Source organism: Stomoxys calcitrans, chromosome 4, assembly GCF_963082655.1.
Source record: "Stomoxys calcitrans chromosome 4, idStoCalc2.1, whole genome shotgun sequence".
Lineage (NCBI taxonomy): Eukaryota > Metazoa > Arthropoda > Insecta > Diptera > Muscidae > Stomoxys > Stomoxys calcitrans.
In genome coordinates this window covers 174,930,024-174,952,486 of record NC_081555.1, presented here as the reverse complement: position 1 = coordinate 174,952,486, position 22,463 = coordinate 174,930,024, and the positions used below count along the sequence as shown (strand labels likewise).

At 39.2% G+C, this 22,463-nt stretch overlaps 5 protein-coding genes across 11 annotated transcripts in view; 3 read left to right on the top strand and 2 right to left on the bottom strand.

The window, feature by feature from the left end:
- The window catches only part of LOC106091030 (carboxypeptidase M), a 165,840-nt gene that overhangs the window by 71,271 nt on the left and 72,106 nt on the right, over positions 1-22,463 (bottom strand). The window lies entirely within an intron of this gene.
- LOC106089077 (serine protease SP24D) lies at positions 1,348-2,332 on the top strand. Its single transcript, XM_013254841.2, has 2 exons — positions 1,348-1,628; positions 1,689-2,332. The coding sequence occupies exons 1-2, from the start codon at positions 1,348-1,350 to the stop codon at positions 2,212-2,214; spliced, it is 807 nt and encodes a 268-aa protein (XP_013110295.2). The 3' UTR covers positions 2,215-2,332.
- LOC106095282 (serine protease SP24D) lies at positions 13,004-14,122 on the top strand. The gene is made up of 2 exons (XM_013262520.2): positions 13,004-13,289; positions 13,358-14,122. Exons 1-2 carry the CDS (start codon positions 13,018-13,020, stop codon positions 13,878-13,880), a joined length of 795 nt encoding a protein of 264 aa, XP_013117974.2. The 5' UTR covers positions 13,004-13,017; the 3' UTR covers positions 13,881-14,122.
- On the top strand, positions 16,650-17,606 carry LOC106089078 (serine protease SP24D-like). Its single transcript, XM_013254842.2, has 2 exons — positions 16,650-16,958; positions 17,022-17,606. The coding sequence occupies exons 1-2, from the start codon at positions 16,702-16,704 to the stop codon at positions 17,545-17,547; spliced, it is 783 nt and encodes a 260-aa protein (XP_013110296.2). The 5' UTR covers positions 16,650-16,701; the 3' UTR covers positions 17,548-17,606.
- On the bottom strand, positions 20,413-21,455 carry LOC106089085 (chymotrypsin-1). Its single transcript, XM_013254850.2, has 2 exons — positions 21,156-21,455; positions 20,413-21,089 (listed from the first exon to the last, which is right to left on the bottom strand). The coding sequence occupies exons 1-2, from the start codon at positions 21,419-21,421 to the stop codon at positions 20,561-20,563; spliced, it is 795 nt and encodes a 264-aa protein (XP_013110304.1). The 5' UTR covers positions 21,422-21,455; the 3' UTR covers positions 20,413-20,560.

Below are 22,463 nucleotides of genomic sequence, written 5' to 3'. Positions count from 1 at the left end.
GGGAGCTATATCAAAATCTGAATCGATTTTGTTAAAAAAACAATTTTGGAAGTCAAGAGGCGTGGATCATGGATGAAAAAAAAAACAATTTTTGAAGTCAAGAGGCGTGGATCAGAATTTTATTTTAGGTACCTGCTTCTTGGGGGTCCGGTAGCCGAGTTGGTAGCGTGCTCGGAGTGCTAGTGCGGGGGTCGTCGGTTCGATTCCCACCAAATTCCTTGGTCGGTCGCTAATGTGGTATCCCAATGGACTTAAAATTGTCTAAGTGAGTCTTTGAAGGACTGCCACTCATACCTAGCCTACAGGGTTTCTTCGGAGAAACTTCTTAGAATTGTAGGTAGTTTACGTTCTTGCTATACGATTTTTCACTTCTTTTTATACCCACCACCGTAGGATAGGCGGTATATTCATTTAGTCATTCCGTTTGCAACACATCGAAATATCAATTTCCGACCCAACAAAGTATATATATTTCGGATCGTCGTAAAATTCTAAGACGATTTAACGATGTTCGTGTGTCCGTCTGTCCGTCTGTTGTAAGCACTCTAAAGCCTTCAAAAATTGAGATATTGGCTGAAATTTGGCACAGATACGTCTTTTTGATGCACGCTGGTTAAGTTATTGAACGGGCCAAATCGGACCATATTTAGATATAGCTGCTTTATAGACCGATCTGACGATAAAGGGTCTGAAGCCAATAAAAGCTCTTTTTTATTACCCGATTTCGCTGAAATTTGAAACAGAGGGTAGTTTTAGTTCTCTCGACATCCGTCCCAAATATGGTTCGGATCGGACTATATTTAGATATAGCTGTGCCGATTAAGGGTCTGAAGCTCTAAAAAACTTTATTTATTATCCGATTTTGTTGAAATTCGAAATACAAAATTCAACAGTGACTTAAATTTATTAGACCACTCAATGTCCGCGTCGAATTTGGGTGCATAAGTTTTCCAATTTTCACCGGGTTGTGACGAAAGTGGGTTAACATATATACCCGAGGTGGTGGGTATCCAAAGTTCGAAATTTAATGCCTTTTTACTTGCTTTATCTATACAAATCAACCTGGCCCATATACTATATAGGGTCAGAAATTGGTTTGTATGCAAGACATCAAAATGTGTGGCAAACGGAATGACAAAATGAATGGTGGGTAAAAAAATTATATCTTTGACCAATTTTTGCATAAGCAAAGAATCGAATTGTGTACCATCAATCGCTGGGCTACTTTATGCCATAGCTTAAATTGTCTGAGCATTTTGGCTAATTTTTGATTAGATTTCTTTGTTGATAAGATATTTCATACCATTATCTAAATTACTTAAAAAAATACAGAAAGAAGTTATAAATATGGGTGTATTCTGGATAATCGTGGTAGTAGTTGACGTAAAGACTATGAGCAAATTCTCTGTCGTAATTTTTGTGTGCATTGCTGCAGTGGCATATAGCAATGCTGCTCCTACGGGTCGTGTGGTGGGCGGTGAAGATGCCTATGAGGGTCAGTTCCCTCATCAGGTGTCATTGAGACGCAATGGTTCTCACTCGTGTGGAGGATCTGTGATATCGCGTAATTTTGTGCTCACAGCGGCCCATTGTGTGGGAACCACAGATAGTTCAGGAAATTATTATACGTAAGTCTCTTCTTCAAAATCTGCAGTTTGGAAGTTGCTTGAGGTTCGTTTACTTTTCAGCTATGATCCCAGTGTTTTCACCATACGTGTGGGTATCAATGATCGATTCCAAGGCGGTGTCATAGTAAGAGTGGCTGAAGTCATAGCCCATGAAGATTATGGCAATTTCTTGAATGACGTTGCCTTGTTGCGTCTTCAGGAACCACTTATCTATTCGGCCAATATCCAGCCCATAGCTTTGGCTAGCGCCATGGTGCCTCCCGGTTCAGATATTATCATATCTGGTTTCGGTCGTACTAAGCACAATGGCGATGTACCCCAGAAATTGCAATGGAATACTTTGACAGCCATCTCACGCAGTGAATGTAAGGAGAAAATTAATTGGGATTCCGAAGCCTTAATATGTCTGGGTCATCCTGCTGACAATGGCGCATGTCATGGTGATTCTGGCGGACCTGCCATGTACAAAGGTGAAGTTGTTGGCATTGCTGGTTTTGTATATGGAGGTTGTGGTACAAATAATCCCGATGGCTATGCTTATGTCTATTACCATAGAGATTGGATTAGGAAACATTCGGATTTGTGAAAATAAAATTAAAAGAAAAAATCTTTGGATGTGATTTAAAATTGAGTTTTACCTTTTTTTTGATATTTGAGACATTATTATTAATTTGTTTTGCGCTCAATCCCACAACAAAACGAAATATTATTATCACTATTAGAAAAAATATAAAAATATCCTTGAACAATGGTTTGAATTATTTTGTATAACTTACTAAATCCGATAGAATTGAACTCTCTTTAATGAGATGGCTGTATTTATTTCGTACCTGGAAAGAAAAAAATGAAATAAGACTTTGAATTATTACTAAATAGCAAAATTAAAAAAAATTAAATTTCTTTGGGATACGGTAGCTTATATTTGACCAAAGACGCACAGTGGGATATAATAAAAAAAAAAACGATAATACTTTTGAAATGGTTAGAGCTGAGGCGTTATCGAGATCATGTGCAAAATTTAAAGGCCCTTGATGGTCCAAGCCCCTCTGGACAGAACCCTAAAATTGGTCACTTTGGAATTTCAAAATCTTCATTTGTGGTCCAATTTTTAAAATGCTGTTTTGCTTCATGGTGCTTTTAGTATATAATATCTCCACTGCTTTCGGGTATGTTCGACTTTTAATTTTTATACCAGATTTGTGCATTTGTTTGCAATGCTAGGAAGAAGAAGAGCTAGACCCATTGATAAGTATACCGATCGACTCAGAATCAATTTCTGATTCGATTTAGCCATGTTCGTCTGTGAGTCCATGTATTCTTGTAATCAAAGTGCAGGTCGTATTTGTTGTCCAATCGTTACAAAATTTTGAACATCTAACTTTTTTGGCTGAAGGACAGCGGTATTGATTTTGTTAAAAATCGGTTCAGATTTAGATATGGCTTCTATATATATTAATCTCCCGGTTTGCACTTTAATGGTCGTAGCATATATATATTATTATTTAATTGGCTATGACAGAATATTTGTTCCGCCAGAACGTAGAATAGCGTTCCAAGCGTCTTGATCTTCTGCGCTCATTCTAAAATCTCTGACACCAAGTTTCGAGGTATCTCCCACAACTTGATCTTTCCATCGAGCTTTTGGTCTTCCCGGTTCGCGTGTACCACCGTGTTTGCCATCAAAAGTCTTCTTTGCAGGAGCTTCTTCATCCATTCAGACAACATGACCTAGCCAACACAGCCGTTGTAGTTTGATGCATGAACCTATGCTATCGTCGTCATACAGCTCATACAGCTCGTGGTTCATACGTCGCCTATATTCTCCGTTAACACAAACTGGTCCATATATTGTACGAAGAATCTTTCTCTCAAATACTCCAAGCACTGCCTTATCTGCTTCCACAAGTACCCATGCTTCAGAACCATATAACAGCACGAGTAGTATCAGTGTCTTGTATAGTGTAATCTTCGTCTTTCGAGAGGTGGCCTTGTTTCTAAACTGCTTACTTAGTCCAAAGTAGCATCTGCTTGCCAGTATTATTCTTCGCTTATTCTCAAAACTGGTGTCATATGTTTCGGTTACGGCGGTGCCGAGGTAGATAAAGTTACTGACTATCTCAAAGTTGTGTTCCCAACTTTCTCCATTTTCTTTATCTGCTCGGTTGTGCAAGGCTTTTGGGGAGTTGAAACCATCCATTTCGTCTTATCTCCATTTACTGCCAGACACATTTTCACTGACTCTCTTTCGATTCTTTCAAAGGCAGCAGTTACTACTGACCGACCTATGATATCGATGTCGTCGGCAAAGGCGAGTAGCACGTGTTCTCTTGTGATTAGTGTGCCATATCTACTCACATCTGCATCTCTTATAATCTTCTCCAGCAGGATATTAAAGAGATCACACAATCCTTGTCTGAAATCTCGTTTGGTATTAAATGGTTCGGAGAGATTCTTTCCTATTCTTACTGAGGAACGCGTATCAGCAAGTGTCATCCTGCAGAGTCTTATTAATTTTGCAGGGATACCAAACTCAGACATGGCTTGAAGTACCTTTGAACGTAAAGGAGTATCGAAGGCGGCTTTGTAGTCAACAAAGAGATGGTAGGTGTTGATTTGTCCTTCTTTTCCAGAATTTGGTGCAGTGTGAATATCTGGTCTAGGGTGGATTTACCAGGTCTAAAGACGCATTGATAGGGCCCAATTATCTCATTGACTTTAGGTTTTAATCTTTCACACAGTACGCTCGAGAGTATCTTGTATGCGATGGGGGGGAGACTTATTCCTCTGTAGTTGGCACATTCCGTCTTGTCTCCTTTCTTGTGTACGGGACATAGTATGCTGAGGTTCCAATCATCGAGTATGCGTTCTTCTAGCCAGGTTGCGCAGATAAGCTGATGCATACGCCTTACCAGCGTGTCGCCTGCGGTCTTAAATAGTTCAGCGGGTAACCCGTCTGTTCCTGCTGCCTTGTTGTTCTTTAGTCGGGTCACTGCTTCTTGGACCTCATTCTGACTAGGAGGTAAACATTCTATACCATCGTCAGGGATTGGTTCTGCGGTATCCTCTTCGCCGCCAATATCGAACACTAGCAGTTGGGTAATATGTTCTTTCCATATCCTCAGCATGTTATCAGTGTTAGTTACAAGATTTCCTTCTTTGTCTCTGCAGGAGGATGTGCCTGCACCAAAGCCATCGGTTTGATATTTAATTCTTTGTTAGAATTTCCGGACTTCATTCCGACTCCTATACATCTCAATTCGCTCACACTCACGTCTTTCCATTTCCATTTCTTCTTTTTCTTGGCCGTAGCATCTTTATTTTTTAACCGATCAGCACAAAATTAGGCACGGATTGTTTTGTTACTAATCCTAACATATTTGCAAGATTGCATCAAAATCGGTTCAGATTACGATATAGCTCCCATATGTATGTGCCTGCACAAAATTTGTTATGGATTGTTTTGTTACTGATCGCAACCTATCTGCAAGATTTCATCAAAATCGGTTCAGATTTGGATATAGCTCCCATAGATAGAAATAGAAATAGTCGTAGTTACTACAATTTTTAACCGATCTGCACAAAATTTGGCATGGATTGTTTTGTTATTGATCTAAACATATCTGTACGATTTCATCAATATCGGTGTAGAATTGTATATAGCTTCCTTATATTTTTTTAAACGCCGGATTTGCACTTATGTGGCCGTAGTAACAATGTATTAGTCAGCGCCGACCGACTTTTGTCTTTCCTTACTGGTAAAATTTGAAACTAAAGATTTTCCTTGCCTTATATATGGCACAACTTGACTTATGATGGAATACGTACTCCAATCAAATTTCTATATTGTAAAAGGAATCCCAGTAATATCAAAACATAGAAGAATAAGCTTTGAAATATAGGCAAAACTTTTTTTCCGAACGGGCCTCATGAAATACATCGTGCAATAACTTGAAAAGACCTTACCAAAATTTCAGCAGTATTAACAGCGTATATCGAATGAAAAAAAAGCCCTGGTATGGTTACTGAAATAAGAACAGGTTATAATAAGATAGAGATCAAAGATCAGAAGAAAAAGTCGATTGTTCGATTTTCATACTCACCACCATAGCATAGGGGTATACTAATCATTCCGTTTGTAACACCCCGAAATATTCGTCTAAGACCCCACAAGGTATATATATTCTTGATCGACTCGTTGTTCTGAATCGATATAGCCATGTCCGTCTGTCGAAATCACGATAGAGGTCGAACGCATAAAGCTAGATACTTAAAGATATTTAATATCGATGTAGGTCGTTGGGGATTGCAAATGGGCCATATCGATTCAGATTTAAATATTATATGTATATAGAAACCGATCTCCCGATTTGACTTCTTGAGCCCCTGAAGCCGGAATTTTTGTCCGATTTAGCTGAAATTTTGCACATAGTGTTCTTTTACGACTTTCAACAACTGTGCCAAGTACGGTCAACATCGGTCTAAAACCTGATTCCATATTAAGCGATCTTCGGCTTCTTGAGCATTCACAAGCCGCAATTTTTGTCCGATTTGGCTGAAATTTTGCATGTAGTGTTTTGTTATAATTTTTTTTTTATAAATTTCTAGCAGAATCCATGCTGGTGGGTTACCAAGATTCCGCCCGGCCGAACTTAGCACGCTTTTACTTGTTTTCGATTATATTAAGATTTTTTTTTTGATATTATAAACTTTTTCAGCGGTAGTTATCTCCTCCTAATGTTGGCAACATTTGTAAGGTACTGTACCATTTGGTATGACAGCAAATTAAAAACTTCTTCGTAAAGAGATGTCGCACTGCGGCACGCCGTTCGGACTCAGATATAAAAAGGAGCTTAAAATTAAATCGAACAACACTAATTGATATGTGAGAGATTTACCCCTTTTCTTTAATGGAATGTTCATGGGCAAATTTGCATTACTATATATACCAATCAACCGTTTTACGTTATTGGACCCATTAAAGGTACACGTACGGGTTCAAACCCATATATGGCCCATCTATCACCCGATTTGAGTAAAAATTGGAGTTGGACTCCACGACGTCCCACCGAGTTTGGTATAGATCGGACCATATTTCGATGTAGCTGCTTAAGTTCATATATGGTACATTATTCATCGGACTTTAACGAAATATATATATATCCAAAGTGGTGGGTATCCAAAGTTAGGCCGTGCCAAATTAAAACCAATAAAGATCTAAAATAATATGTTGCTTAGTGTTTATAGCATGGAGATTTAATACCAGGTGTGCTGATTATAGCTGTCTCCTTTATTAGATGTTTGTCGTTTATAGTGCTGTTGCTTAGATTTGTTCCTATACTGCCCCATTTGTTATAAATATTTGTAAATGATAAATGTCTTAACGACTTCACAGGAACAATAAAGTAATTAGGAAAGAGCCGAACAAACGACAACGACTCTTAGGTTAGGCTACATTTTTTACTTTTGTTTATAAGGAAAAGACAACTGCAGAAATCGTGATTATATTGGGTACACCAATGTTATTGTGGACAACATATAGTTTGTGTTTGTGTTGCCCAAAAAGTAATTGCGGATTTTTCATATAGTCGGCGTTGACAAATTTTTTCACAGCTTGTGACTCTGTAATTGCATTCTTTCTTCTGTCAGTTATCAGATGTTACTTTTAGCTTGCTTTAGAAAAAAAGTGTAAAAAAAGTATATTTGATTAAAGTTCATTCTAAGTTTTATTAAAAATGCATTTACTTTCTTTTAAAAAATCCGCAATTACTTTTTGGGCAACCCAATACAAATGTGACATTTTGGAGGATGAAAAATGGATGAAAGACTTCTTTCATTTGAAGAAACCGACTGTCGAAAGTTATTGATTGCTGGTAGAAGCTTGTGGTCAATATGCACAAATAGGAACCAATAAAAATGTTTTAATTTCGGCCGTGCCGAACTTTTGATACCCACCCCATGGATATATTCATCATCCCATTTTATTATAACTCCAATGCCACATACGAACATAGTTGTATCTAAATATGGTATGGTCTGTATCGTTTTTGATTCAGATGCCGAGAACTTTTATGCAAGCCACTTTGTATGGGATTAAGACACTAAATTGGAAGATCGGTGTATATGACCGCTACATCTACACACTTTCTGGCCGAATGGGATTATTATAATAGCTTATTACTTCAAATTACAGCAAAATTGGGTAATAAATGCGGCTTTTATGGGCGGATGATGGGGGGCTTAAAACAACTCACTGTTTCAAATCTCAGCGAAATCGGATAATAAACACAGCAGATATGGGCTTTAGACACTAAATCGGCATATCGGTCTATATAGCAGCTCTACCTAAATATAGCCCGATCTGGACCATATTAGGTCTGATGACGGAAGGCTTAAAACATCTCACTGTTTCTAATTTTAGCGCAATAGGAATAAGTCTGTATGGCAGCTATGTCCAAATAAAGTCGGATGTGGACCATTTATATTTTAAATAACGGGAGGCATAGTCCAACTCACTGGATTAAATTTTTGGGAAATCGGGTGATAAATACGGCTTTTATGGGCCTAGATCCTAAATCGGTAGAACGGACTATATGGCAGCTATACCTAAATATAATCCTATCAGGACCATATTTAAGTCCGATGACGGAAGGCTTCAAACGTCTCACTGTTTCTAATTTCAGCACAATCGGAATATCGGTCTTTATGATAGCTGTTTCCACATATGGTCGGATGTGGTCCACTTCGGACCCTATAGTCCAACTCACTGTTTAAAATTTAAGTGAAATCGGATAATAATTACAGGAGTTATGAGATTTACATCATAAATGGGGAAATCTACCTATATGGCAGCCATATCCCAATATGCTCCGTTTTCCGTTCAAGAACTTAACCCGCGTGTAGAGAAAATACGGATCTATGCCAAATTTCAGCTCAATATCTCAATTTCTGAAGACAGTAGCGTGATTACAAAAGACGAACGGCCAGATGGGCGGACGGACAGACACACGGACATCGTTAAGTCGTCTTAGAATTTTACAACGATCAGGAATATGTACACATGTACTTTGTAGGGTTGGAAATGGATATTTCGATGCGTTGCAAACGGAATGACGAAGTTACGAAATGTATATACCCCCTATACTATGGTGGTGGGTATAAAAAAAGTGAACAATGGATTGAAAGAAATGACCTCGACAAAACAGACAAATTATAATTTAGATCGGACGATATTTAGGTATAGCTATTATATATAACGAGGCAACCGTAGCGCAGAGGTTAGTGTGTTCGCCTATGATGATAAACACCTGAGTTCGAATCCTAGCGAGAACATCTGAAAATTTGATCAGCTTTCTAAGGTTATCTCCTCCTAATGCTGGCAACATTTGGTATGGCAGCAATTGAAAAACTTTCGCACAAAGAGGTGTCGACATGCCGTACGGACTCGGACCTTATACTTTAAACTTAAATCGGACAGATTTGTGAGAAGTTTGCCCCTGTTTCATGGGCAAATTCGCATAACTATATATACCGATCACCCTATTCACGTTCTAAACTATCCGTTTGGTGGGTTTTGGGGGTGGGCGGCCCTCCTAGGCACTACACCTCAGATTCTGATACAAAATTTTTGATTTTAGGTTAATGTAAGTGTGCCCATCTCCTAGATCTGGTGTTTTTAAAAATTATTGTTATGGCCCGTCTTAGAGTGGGAAAGCTAAAAAATAATACCGCAAACAACCTCAACGAAGTCATAACGAAAATAAATGCTGTAGGATCAATTTTGAAAACTCTGCCCTCTTTCTTTTCATGTTGACTTCTCCAAATTAGCGCCATTTACTGGCTGTTTTCAATTGGATCAATTAAATCCATTTGAAAACAGCCTTTGCAAACATCCAGAAGATGACGCTAACTTAAATGTTAGTAGTACTACTCGCTTGGAGTGGCTTAACGCCTATAACATTGATTATCAAGTGGTAGTTGTCTATATATAACTATATGACTACCTATTAAATAGTCATAATTTAGTATTTTTTTTAAATTAAATCAAATTACCATGTTAAACGATTTTCTCTGGTGAAGAACTAATTTGAGAGTATATATTTTTGGTGCTGGCGATAGTTCTTACTACTAAACCATGTCAAACTTTTGAACAAACAAGTGTTTCCCAGCAGCACTTCGTTTGGGGTTGTCTATTGATGTGCTAAAAATTATTGCAATCTTAACTCCTGCTATAACGCTGAACGTCACAACTTTTGGGGTATGTCGGCCTACATTTATTTGTGTCCATTATTAAATCACACAGTGCCATGTTAGGTAATTATGATTGATCGACTGTTTTGGGGTGAGGTGGTCCGCTAGATATATGAGCAGAATGAAGATATCAGATTGAACAACCTTTTAAGTGAACCCCATATTGTCATGATTGGTGTATACAGCCGTTTGGTGGTGGGTGTCTATATGAGGGTTGTATGCCATACTCCATCTGACACTTGAGCACATATTTGAAAGACGCACTCTACTCAAAAAAATAGCTATCATTTGATCCCCCTTTGTTTTAATTGGTCGAATAATCTATTGGAGGCGATTTCTGGAGTAAAGCTCCACCTAGATTCTTGGACACAAAGTTTAATGTCATTTTCGTAATCAACTCCCGAATACCTTTTATGGAGTCTTATATAGCTATGATCGAGTAAAATTCACATTTGCGAGGCCTTTTGGGGTGGGGCGACCCGCAAATACTTAGACCTAATTTTGTATGCCATGTTCGTAATCTTCTCCCGAATACCTTTCATTTGATCCCCATATTGATATGTACGTCTTATATGTTTGTTTGGGGAACTTTTGGGGTTGGAGTGGCCCCTGGGATCCTGGACCCAATTTTTATACCCTCCACCATAAGATGGGGGGTATACTAATTTCGTCATTCTGTTTGTAACTACTCGAAATATTCGTCTGAGACCCCATAAAGTATATATATTCTTGATCGTCGTGACATTTTATGTCGATCTAGCCATGTCCGTCCGTCTGTCCGTCCGTCCGTCCGTCCGTCCGTCCGTCCGTCCGTCCGTCCGTCCGTCCGTCCGTCTGTCTGTCGAAAGCACGCTAACTTCCGAAAGAGTAAAGCTAGCCGCTTGAAATTTTGCACAAATACTTCTTATTAGTGTAGGTCGGTTGGTATTGTAAATGGGCCATATCGGTCCATGTTTTGATATAGCTGCCATATAAACCGATCTTGGGTCTTGACTTCTTGAGCCTCTAGAGTGCGCAATTCTTATCCGATTGGAATGAAATTTTGCACGACGTGTTTTGCTATGATATGCAACAACTGTGCCAAGTATAGTTCAAATCGGTCCATAACCTGATATAGCTGCCATATAAACCGATCTTGGGTCTTGACTTCTTGAGCCTCTAGAGTGCGCAATTCTTATCCGATTGGAATGAAATTTTGCACGACGTGTTTTGCTATGATATGCAACAACTGTGCCAAGTATGGTTCAAATCGGTCCATAACCTGATATAGCTGCCATATAAACCGATCTTCGGTCTTGACTTCCTGAGCCTCTAGAGGGCGCAATTCTTATCCGATTTGGCTGAAATTTTGGATGACGTATTTTGTCATGACTTCCAACAACTGTATTAAGAATGGTTCAAATCGGTCCATATCCTGATATAGCTGCCATATAAACCGATCTTGGGTCTTGACTTCTTGAGCCTCCAGCGTGCGCAATTCTTATCCGATCACAATGAAATTTTGCACGACGTGTTTTGTTATGATATCCAACAACTGTGCCAAGTATGGTTTAAATCGGTTCATAACCTGATATAGCTGCCATATAAACCGATCTTGGGTCTTGACTTCTTGAGCCTCTAGAGGGCACAATTCTTATCCGATTTGAATGAATTTTTGCACGAAGTATTTCATTATGCTATCCAACAACTGTGCCAAGTATGGTTGAAATCGGTTCATAACCTGATATAGCTGTCATATAAACAGATCTGGGGATTTGACTTCTTAAACTTCTAGAGGGCGCAATTCCTACCCGATTTGGCTGAAATTTTGCATGATGTATTTTATTTTTACTTTCAACAACTGTGTCAAATAAGGTTCAAATCGGTTCATAACCTGATATAGCTGCCATATAAACCGATCTGGGATCTTGACTTCTTGACCCCTAGAGGTCGCAATTATTATCCGATATGCCCGAAATTTTGTACGATGGATCCTTTCATGACCATCAACAAACGTGTTTATTATGGTCTGAATCGGTCTATAGCCCGATACAGATCCCATATAAATCGTTCTCTCTATTTTACTTCGTGAGCCCCAATGGGCGCAATTCTTATACGAATTGGCTGAAATTTAACACAGGTCTCCAACATATAATTTAATTGTGGTCCGAACCGGACCATATCTTGATATCGTTTTAATAGCAGAGTAACTCTTTTCTTATATCCTTTTTTGCCTAAGAAGAGATGCCGGGAAAAGAACTCGACAAATGCGGTCCATGGTGGAGGGTATATAAGATTCGGCCCGGCCGAACTTAGCACGCTTTTACTTGTTTTTATATAAATTCGTATTCTACTCTCCAATACCTTTCATTTGATACCCATATTGTCCCGGTCGGTCAACCTTGATTTTGGGTGGTGATATTGGGGTAACGGGGGAGCGTGCGCCCCTTTCAATATCAACAAATTATATAGCCTATTCCTCCTTCCTGACCATATTCGTAATCTACTCCCGAACAATGGATTGAAAGAAATGACTTTGACACAACAGACTAAGAGAGAGGCTTTGTAGACAAAGAGAGGCTTGGCAGACAAAGAGAGGCTTGGCAGACAAAGAGAGGCTTGGCAGACAAAGAGAGTATAACTCTAAGAGCAAAGCCCTCCAACCAGTCAAATAAATGCAAAATCCGAATATCACAGGTAATAAGGTAATGCTCTGAATTGGGAGGTTTGGAGCGATGAGCTCCCGAAATCCGACTCAGAGGGGAAATCTGCCGCTTTCTCACCGCGGCTTCTTTATCTCCAGGAACTGTCTTGGGATGTTGAAAAAAAAAATACTGGTTCTCAGCATAGGGCAATTCTACATTAGGCATGAATTGAATTCCTACAAATCCGACATATTGCAATTTAGTGCATTTAGTTTCACTTTATGTCCCACACCCTAGTCATTGTAAGCCTATAAAAATACCCCTGTGATTCACAACAAAAAATGATAAGTTTTTACAAAAAACGTAAATAGAACATAAAATAATAATTACAAAATAAATAAAAAGTTTAGTCAACATAAGAGCAAGCAAGTAAAAGTATAAAAAGCCTAGCAATTCAACTAAAATTGTTCCATTAAAAAGTGAACTCGCATTTGGAAGAAAACTGTCTGGGATTTAGAATGAATTTTAGAAGCACCTGGAAAAAGCACTTGATTCTGTGCCTTTGGGTTATCCTACACCAAGATGTAACAGCCGAAGATTTTACAACCGCAGAGCCTGTAGAAGGACCTCAGACTCGCATAGTTGGTGGCATAAATGCTGGAGAGGGACAATTTCCACATCAAATATCGTTGCGTTTGGGTGGCAATCACATTTGTGGTGGTTCCATAATCTCTTCGCGATATGTGGTAACTGCAGCCCATTGTGTAATCTTGGGCACACCACCAAAACGGTAAATACGTACTTGGAAGAATTAAAAATATCCTAATGAAAATATTAAACATCACCTAAACTCTAAAGGGTTCCTGCTTCCTCCTTAACCATACGTGCTGGCAGCAGATTAATCAACACTGGCGGTCAAATTGTGGGAGTCTCCGAAATAAAAGTTCATCCCTCCTATAAAAATTTCGAGAATGACATTGCTTTGCTAAAACTCTCCAATCCCTTGAGTTTCAATGCTAGAATTAAGCCCATTGCATTGGCCAATAATAATCCTCCAGCTGGAAGCTCCATAGTCATTTCGGGTTGGGGTCGCAGCAGCACCCAAGGTCCTGTACCTCAGAATCTACAATATGTGACTCTGAAGGCTATATCACGTAACGATTGCAAAAAACGCCTTTTTGGTTTACCCAAAAATGTCATATGCTTGGCTCATCCATTTGGCAAGGGTGCCTGTTTTGGAGATTCTGGCGGTCCAGCGATTTACAAAAATCAATTGGTAGGTGTGTGCGATTTTGTAGTAAATGGTTGTGGATCTTCCAATCCAGATGGTTATGCCAGTGTGGCAAATCACGTCAACTGGTTGAGAGCCAATGCAAAGTAATTGCAATATAATTGAAGAAAGTTTCAAGAGAAGGTATGAAGTTCCTTATATCAAACATTACGTTGTAAATGAAAATGTAAATAAAATGTAATTTGATTAAAAAAAAAAACAAGTAAAAAGGCGTTAAGTTCGGCCGGACCGAACTTTGGATACCCACCACCTCGGGTATATATGTAAACCACCTTTTATCAAAATCCGGTGAATACGGTGATAGTAGTTATATCGATATATGTTCCGATTTGGACCAAATACTAATAAATAAAAGTCATTGTTCAATTGTGTATTACAAAATATTGGTCTTTTTAGTAGCTATATCTAAAAATAAACCGATCTGAACCATATAGGACACGGATGTCGAAAAGCCTAACATAAGACACTGTGTCAAATTTCAATGAAATCGGATTATAAAAACGCCTTTAATGGGGCCAAGACTTTTAATCGAGATATCGGTCTACATGACAGCTATATCCAAATCTGGACCGATTTGGGCCAAGTTGCAGAAAAATATTGAAGAGCCTAACATAACCCAAATTTGGGCGAAATCGGACAATAAATGCGCCTTTTATAGACCCAAAACCTTAAATCGAGAGATCAGTCTATATGGCAGCTATATTAAAATCTGGACCGATCTGGGCCAAATTGAAGAAGGTCGTCGAAGAGCCTAACACAACTCACTGTCCCAAATTTCAGCGACATCGGACAATAAATTCGCCTTTCATGGCCCCAAAACCTAAAACCGAGAAATCGGTCAATATGGCAGCTTTATCCAAATCTTAACCGATCTGTGCAGAAGTATGTCAAGGGGCTTAACTTAACTCACTGTCCCAAATTTCGGCGACATCGGACAATAAATGCGCCTTTTATGGGCCCAAAACCTTAAATCAAAAGATCGGTCTATATGGCAGCATATCCAGATCTGGATCTGGGCCAAATTGAAGAAGGATGTCCAAGGGCCTAACACAACTCACTGTCCCAAATTTTGGCAAAATCGGATAATAAATGTGGCTTTTATGGGCCCAAGACGCTAAATCGGAGGTTTGGTCTATATGACAGCTATATCCAAATCTTTACCGATCTGTGCCATAATGCAGAAGTATGTCAAAAGACTTAACTTAACTCACTGTCCCAAATTTCGGCGACATCGGACAATAAATGCGCCTCTTATGGACCTAAAACCTTAAATCGAGAGATCGGTCTGGACCGATCTGGGCCAAATTGACGAAGGATGTCCAAGGGCCCAACACAACTCAATGTCTCAAATTTCAGCAAAATCGGATAACAAATGTGGCTTTTATGGGCCTAAAACCCTAAATCGGAGGATCGGTCTATATGACAGCTATATTTAAATCTGGACCGATCTGGACCAAATTGACGAAGGATATCGAAGAGCCTAACACAACTCACTGTCTCAAATTTCAGCAAAATCGGATAATAATTGTGGCTTTTATGGGCCTAAACCCCTAATTCGGTCGATCAGTTTATGTGGGGGCTATATCAAGATATAGTCCGATATAGACCATCTTCGAAATAAACCTGCTTATGGACAAAAAAAGAAACTGTGCAAAGTTTCAGCTCAATATCTATATTTTTAAAGACCGTAGTATGATTTCAACAGATAGACGGACGGACATGTCGAGATCGTCTTAGATTTTTACGCTGATCAAGAATATATATACTTTATAGGGTCGGAAATGGATGTTTCGATGTGTTGCAAACGGAATGATAAAAATTAATTATCTATGAACCCATAGCAGTTATATCGAAATATAAACCAAGCATGGCACGCACGTCGAGTGGTCCAATATAATGCACTGTTCAAACAGTAAAAGAGAATATTGACTATATAGCAGTTAAATCTAAATATACATCTCTTTGTAGCAAATTTCAGCGAAATCGGATAATAAATGCGCCATTTATTGGCCCAAGACTTCAAATCATAGGATCGGGCCTACATAAAAAAAAGCGAAGTCTGGTAATAGATTCTGCTTCCATAAGTCCGGGAACTTAAATCGGGAGATCGCTATATATGGCAGCATTAACCAAATATATCCCGACTTTGACTGTATTCGCAACACATCGAGTACAGTCATATAAATGTGGCTTTAATGGGCCTAAGACCTTAAATTGGGAGATCAGTCTTTATGGAGGCTATATCAAGAAATTGTCCGCTATAGCTCATCTTCGAACATAACCTGCCTTTGGACAAAAAAAAAGGAACTGTTCAAAGTTTCAGCTTAATGTCTCCTTTTTTTGAAATGAGATGAATATTTCGATGTGGTGCACCCTCCTTCGGTGGAGGGCTATAACATGCTAAAGCCAACTTTGGCTTGAAGTCATAGAAATATTAAGCTTGTTTATGAAAAGTTGCAATACTAGAGCATGTTCGCAGTAAGTCTCCAACAAGTTAGAGAAATCATAAAATTAGTGAACGGAAATATGTGGTACTGCATCTTGTCTTCAGTCACTGCCCAGTCGAACTATTGACCAAGTTTTGGTTACTTGGTAAAGACATCAGTTCGCTTTAAACTTAATTGCAGGCCACAGAATTCTTACAAAAAGTTTATAGTTTTTCCCCTGTAATTTCCTACCACCATTCGAAAGTTAGATGAGTCATGACATCTGTTACGACTTCCACATTCTTATGGTTAAAATTGCGACACATCGTTATTGTCATTAATCATTCCAATACTATCTGTTCAAAAAAATTTAAATAGTTTCAAATGGAAAATGTTCTGCTGGAACTTGATATATATAAACCTTTAACTAAGCGTGTACATAAAAAAAAACCGAAAGTCTTGACGGAAGAAAAAATCTTCTCAATATGAATTTTCATAGGCAATACGCTTTGTTAAGTTTATGGATTTTGCTGTTGCTTGCTAATGCAAAGGCCAACGTCAAACAACCTTTGGTATATCCACAATCGCGCATTGTGGGAGGATCAAATGCCATACAGGGACAGTTTCCCTATCAGGTGTCCTTGCGCATCGAAAATAATCATATATGTGGAGGATCAATAATCTCATATAATTACATAGTGACGGCAGCGCATTGTGTGGTCCAAGGAAATCCACCAAAACAGTAAGTGGAAAGCGCTTGTCTTTATAAAGTTCTGTATGTATGTTAATAAATTCATATTTTCAGAGTTGATCCTCATTCTCTTACCATCTATGCTGGTAGCAATTACATTAACAGTGGTGGCCTTGTCTTAAAAGTAGCTGAAGTCAAAGTTCATCCATCATACAAAGGTGGCAATAATGACATAGCCTTGCTGAAGTTAACACTTCCTTTGATTTTTAATGAACATCTAAGAGCCATTCCATTGGCCGTGCATGATTCACCAACAGGAGTGCCTGTTATCACCTCCGGTTGGGGACGTTTAAGTGACGGTGGCACTAGACCTCAAATTTTGCAGTACAATACTTTAATGGCGGTAAACCACCTAGATTGTACCCGCTGGATTTCAGGTTTACCCTCGAGTGTATTTTGTTTGGCGCACACTTTTGGAAATGGAGTCTGTAATGGGGATTCGGGAGGTTCAGCAGTCTACAACAATACTCTGGTGGGTGTTACCAATTTTGTTGTTGGCAATTGTGGTACACATTATCCTGATGTATATGCCAGTGTGCCGTATCATTTGAAATGGTTGAGGGAGAATTCTCAGCAATAGGCTGGTATTACAAATTACAAAGAAAAAACAAAAATGCAACAAAAAAATATCAACATGAACATTTGTACAACTATGTATATGAAAGGAAACAAGTAAAAGCGTGGTAAGTTCGGCCGGGCCCAATCTTGGGAACCCACTACTATAGATTCTGCTAAAAATATATACAAAATAAAATTAGTTGAACGGCATAATTTTATTCTATTGGGTTGCCTGAAAAGTAATTGCGGATTTTTTAAAAGAAAGTAAATGCATTGTTAATAAAACTTAGAATGAACTTTAATCAAATATTCTTTTTTTACATTTTTTTTCTAAAGCAAGCTAAAATTAACAGCTGATAACTGACAGAAGAAAGAATGTAATTACAAAGCCACAAGCTGTGAAAAAATTTGTCAACGCCGACTATATGAAAAATCCGCAATTACTTTTTGGGCAACCCAATACATACCAAACTTATGTCGAACCAGCAAAAATTAAGTTAACTTTTAGTTAAAAGCTTAAGTTAAAGAGCTATTCCAGGTTATAGAGCGATTTGGAGAGCACTACATGCAAAATTTCAGCCAAATTGGAAAAAATGCGGCTTATAAAAGCTCGAGAAATCAAATCGAGCGATCGGTTTATATGGGAGCTATATCAGGTTATGGACCGATTTGGACCATAAGGAAGTCATAACAGAACACCGCATGCAAAATTACGGTGAAATCGAACAGAAATTGCGGATTGGCTCAAGAAGTCAAATCGGGAGATCTGTGTATATATGGGAGCTATATCAGGTTATAGACCGATTTGGGCCGTACTTGGCACTGTTTTTGGAAGTCATAACGGAACACCACATGCAAAATTTCAGCCAAGGCGGACAAAAATTGCGCCTTGTAAGGTCTCAAGAAGTCGAATCAGGAGATCGGTTTATATGAGAGCTATTTTAGGTTATAGACCGATTTGGACCGTATTTGAAACAGTTATTAGAAGTCATAACAGAATACTACATGCAAAATATCAGCGAAATCGGACATTGCGGCTTCCAGGGGCTCAAGAAGTCAGATCGGTTTATATGGGAGCTATATATAAATCTAAACCGATATGGCCCATTTGAAATCCCCAGTGACCTTCACTAATATTAAATAACTGTGCGAAATTCAAGCGGCTAGCTTTACGCGTTCGACCGCTATTGTGATTTCGACAGACGGACGGTCATGGCTAGATCGACTCAGAACGTCGAGGTTTTAGATGAATATTTCGAAGTATTTCAAACGAAATGACTGGACGAGTATACCCCCATCCAATGGTGGTGGGTATAAAAATATAAAGCCAGAGGATACCATACACCAACCATAGTGTGGAGTGAAAAGACTTCCATGATGTGTATAACAATACTAAGTTGTTGTTGTTGTTGTAGCCACATTTGCATCTAGAGGTGACGATCCTCGTCAAGCTCCTGTAGGTGAGCAAGCTCGTTCCGGTCCAAGCGCCACGAAAAAATGGTGACCATTGGTTTTTCAAAGGCGCCTATAACTCGCCTTTGAGGATGCTTGCGAATATCATCTATTGCCAAAAACAAGCACCTCGCATCAAAGCCTAAAACTATGATTCCCCGCAGTGGAATAATCGAAACCATAGTTACTCTTGCTTCGACGACTTGCTGATGTCTTTAGGTGGAGGTGGCGATCCTTGTCTAGCTGCTATAGGCGAGTAAACTCGTTCCGGTCCGAAGGACCGATCGCGGCGGGAACATAACAGCCATTGGTTCTTAAAAGGCGCCATATCGAGCCTTATAGGCACTCATATCGAGCCTTAAGGGCACTCAGTATTTATGCTTGAGCCGGTGCCGCCCGGCCTCCCACATTGACTTTACGCTTGATACTGCTGATTGTCCGCGACTGCAATTGCACCTACTGCATGTGAAGCATGCAAGTATCCGCAACCTGTGCACACGTCCGGCAGCTAAGCTTATCGGGATAACAATGAATGGCTACCGGGTGAATGTAGTCCTTGTAGAACGACCGCCTCCCATTTCACCTGAAGAAATTGACCTCCCCCTGCAAACCAGAGTAGTTCTGGTTCAATTACGTTCCGGCAGATGCAGCCGCCTCAACTCCTACAGAGCAAGGATTGATGCAGACGTGCACGATGTTTGCCCCAATTGTAACCAGGGACAGCACGATACACGTCACCTATTATTTAACTGCCGAGCCAGACCCAATCGCCTCAGACCCAGATTCCTGTGGACGCACCCCATCTTAGTCGCAGAGTTCCTGGGTCTTAACACTCAACAGTATCAAGCAGACGAAAGATAGAACACAACAAACTGCTTCAACAACAACAACAACAACAATGAATACTACACAGATAGTCCCTAGCCCGGGACAGGACATATGATAGCATTACTGTGAGCAGATAATTTTTCCTAACAGAATTTTTACACCTAATTTTACAGAATTTTCCAAATGTGAAAAAAGGAAGATTGCTGAAAAATGATTTGGGCACTGAACAAGTCGAAACCACACCCAAATTTAAAGACGCTCCTCATATGTGGACCAGAGGGGTTTACAGATTTTATAAGTAAAACAGCATATGCAAATTTGCCCATGAACATTCCATTATGAAACAGGGGCAATTTTTCACATATCAACGAGTACTGTTCGACTAATGTTTAAGCTCAATGATAAGGTGCCTCCTTCTTATAGCCGATTCCGAACGGCGTGTTGCAGTGCGACACCTCTTTGTGGAGAAGTTTTTACTTGGCTGCTGTGTTCATCAAGATTGCAACCCAGGCGTTCAGCATCAGAGTCGGACATGCCAAACTCTGCGCTACGATGTCCTCCAGGATATAGATATATACAGGCTATACGCAGTAAAAATATAATAAAGTGTGTGTCTTTAATAATTTTATTTTCTTGAAACTTAATTTTCTCTTAGTGTAGGTCCCATCAAATAAATTAAAAATTGTAATTTTATCCCTATTTTGCAATACATTTGTTTTAAAAAATATTCGTTGATGTTCTTTCTTGGTTGTTCTTTAGTCCTGAGAATTTCTCAGCACCCAATCGCGATGGAAGGCCACACTGGAGTAAACATCAGGACCAAAGGTGCCACACTCACCAAACACTGCATTGGCTACACCCACCAGTTCGTTATTATAGACCGCAGGTCCACCAGAATCACCGTTGCAAGCTCCCTGTCCATCCAAATGAAGCAAACAAATGACATTGTTCGAAACCCTTGTCCAAGTTCTACATTCAGAGTTTGGAAGAGCTATCATGTTGATGTATTGCAAAATGTCGGGTCTGGCACCGCCTTCACTGAGGCGACCCCAGCCCGAGGCGGTAACTAATGCAGCAAGAGGAGGTTCTTCAGTAGCCAATGCAATGGTTTGCACATCATCATTCAACTCCAAAGGCGAAGACAATTTCAACAAAGCAATATCGCTGTCATTTCCACTTCCGGTATAGTTGGGATGTACTTTAATTTCAGAGACATCTCTCTGTTGACCACCGCTATTGCGTCGATTGCTGCCAGCCATAATGCTTAGAACAGATGGAGCAACACTAACAAAAAAAAGGCAATGTTCTATACTTAGATGTTCATGATAATAATATTTTGTTCAATCTTACACTGAATCACCTCCTGCATATACACAATGGGCTGCAGTTAGGATATAGTCGGCCGATATTACGGAACCCCCACAAAGGTGAGACCCATCCAATCGCAGGGATACCTGATAGGCAAATTGCCCTTCACGGGCATTAGAGCCTCCAACTATGCGTCCTCGTAGGGGAGGACGAGAATCCTTTGGTGCTCTAGCTTCAGTTGCCTGATGGTGGATCAAGCATAGCAAGACCAAAAATAATTGTATGCGGACAACTTTTCGAAATACCATTTTAGCATTTATTTTCACAGTGTTTACAAAGTGTGACAATTATAACAATTGCTTTGCAATTTATAGGCCAATGAACGAGTTCGACTCACACTTATATTTAAAGAGACTCTTCATTTGTGATCAAGAGGTTCTCAAAAATTTAAGTTTAACAATGAAGTGCTCTGTTTGTGTTTTATAAGTAAAAACTGGATACACGTTGTAAATGTAAGTGGTAAGACTATCAAAATTTCATTTTAAGTGGTCTAAATGGAAAAAAGTGGATATAAGTTTATAGCCTCTGATTTTTTGGATTTCAGCAATACAAAGTGACATTTTTAGTCCATATTGGTAGAAATCCTTATTACAAAAAGTTACCTCTTTTGACTTTCTTTACGCTATAGACTGTAGCAAATTTTATTTTTTTGAAGGTTTACTAAAAATTTTGTTTTTTATACTCACCACCATAGGATGGGGTATAATAATCTAGTCATTTAGTTTGTAACACCTCGAAATATTCGTCTAAGAGCCCATAAAGTCGATCGTCACCACGTTCTGAGTCGATCTAGCCATGCCCGTCCGCTCGTCTTTCGAAATCGCAATAGAGGTCGAACGCGTAAAGCTAGCCGCTTGAAATTTTGCACAGATACTTAATATCGATGTAGGTCATTGGGGACTGCATTGCCATTGCCGCTGTCTTAGCGTTCGAAGCCATCAATAGAACTTCCAACAGATGAACAAAATCATGTGTAGTACGGAAAAAGTGTAATTTGTCACAGAAAGAATGTCTGTCATTACACAAAAATACATGCATTGGGAAAAGTACAGCTAATAAGCAGGGTTGTCGAGCTTGGTTAATGTGGTAATTGTATCATAGATGCATTTTCGCAATTAAATACTATTCAAATACAACATTCCAACGCACGACCCTTGAAGCCATCACACCTAATATAGTGGTTGCTATCGTTGGCTTTCCTTTTCCATTTGCATCTCCGATCATTGAGCTCGTCTCGAAAGAGGAAAAAAAAAATTTATACAAATAAGATGTGTGCTTTACAACCTACTC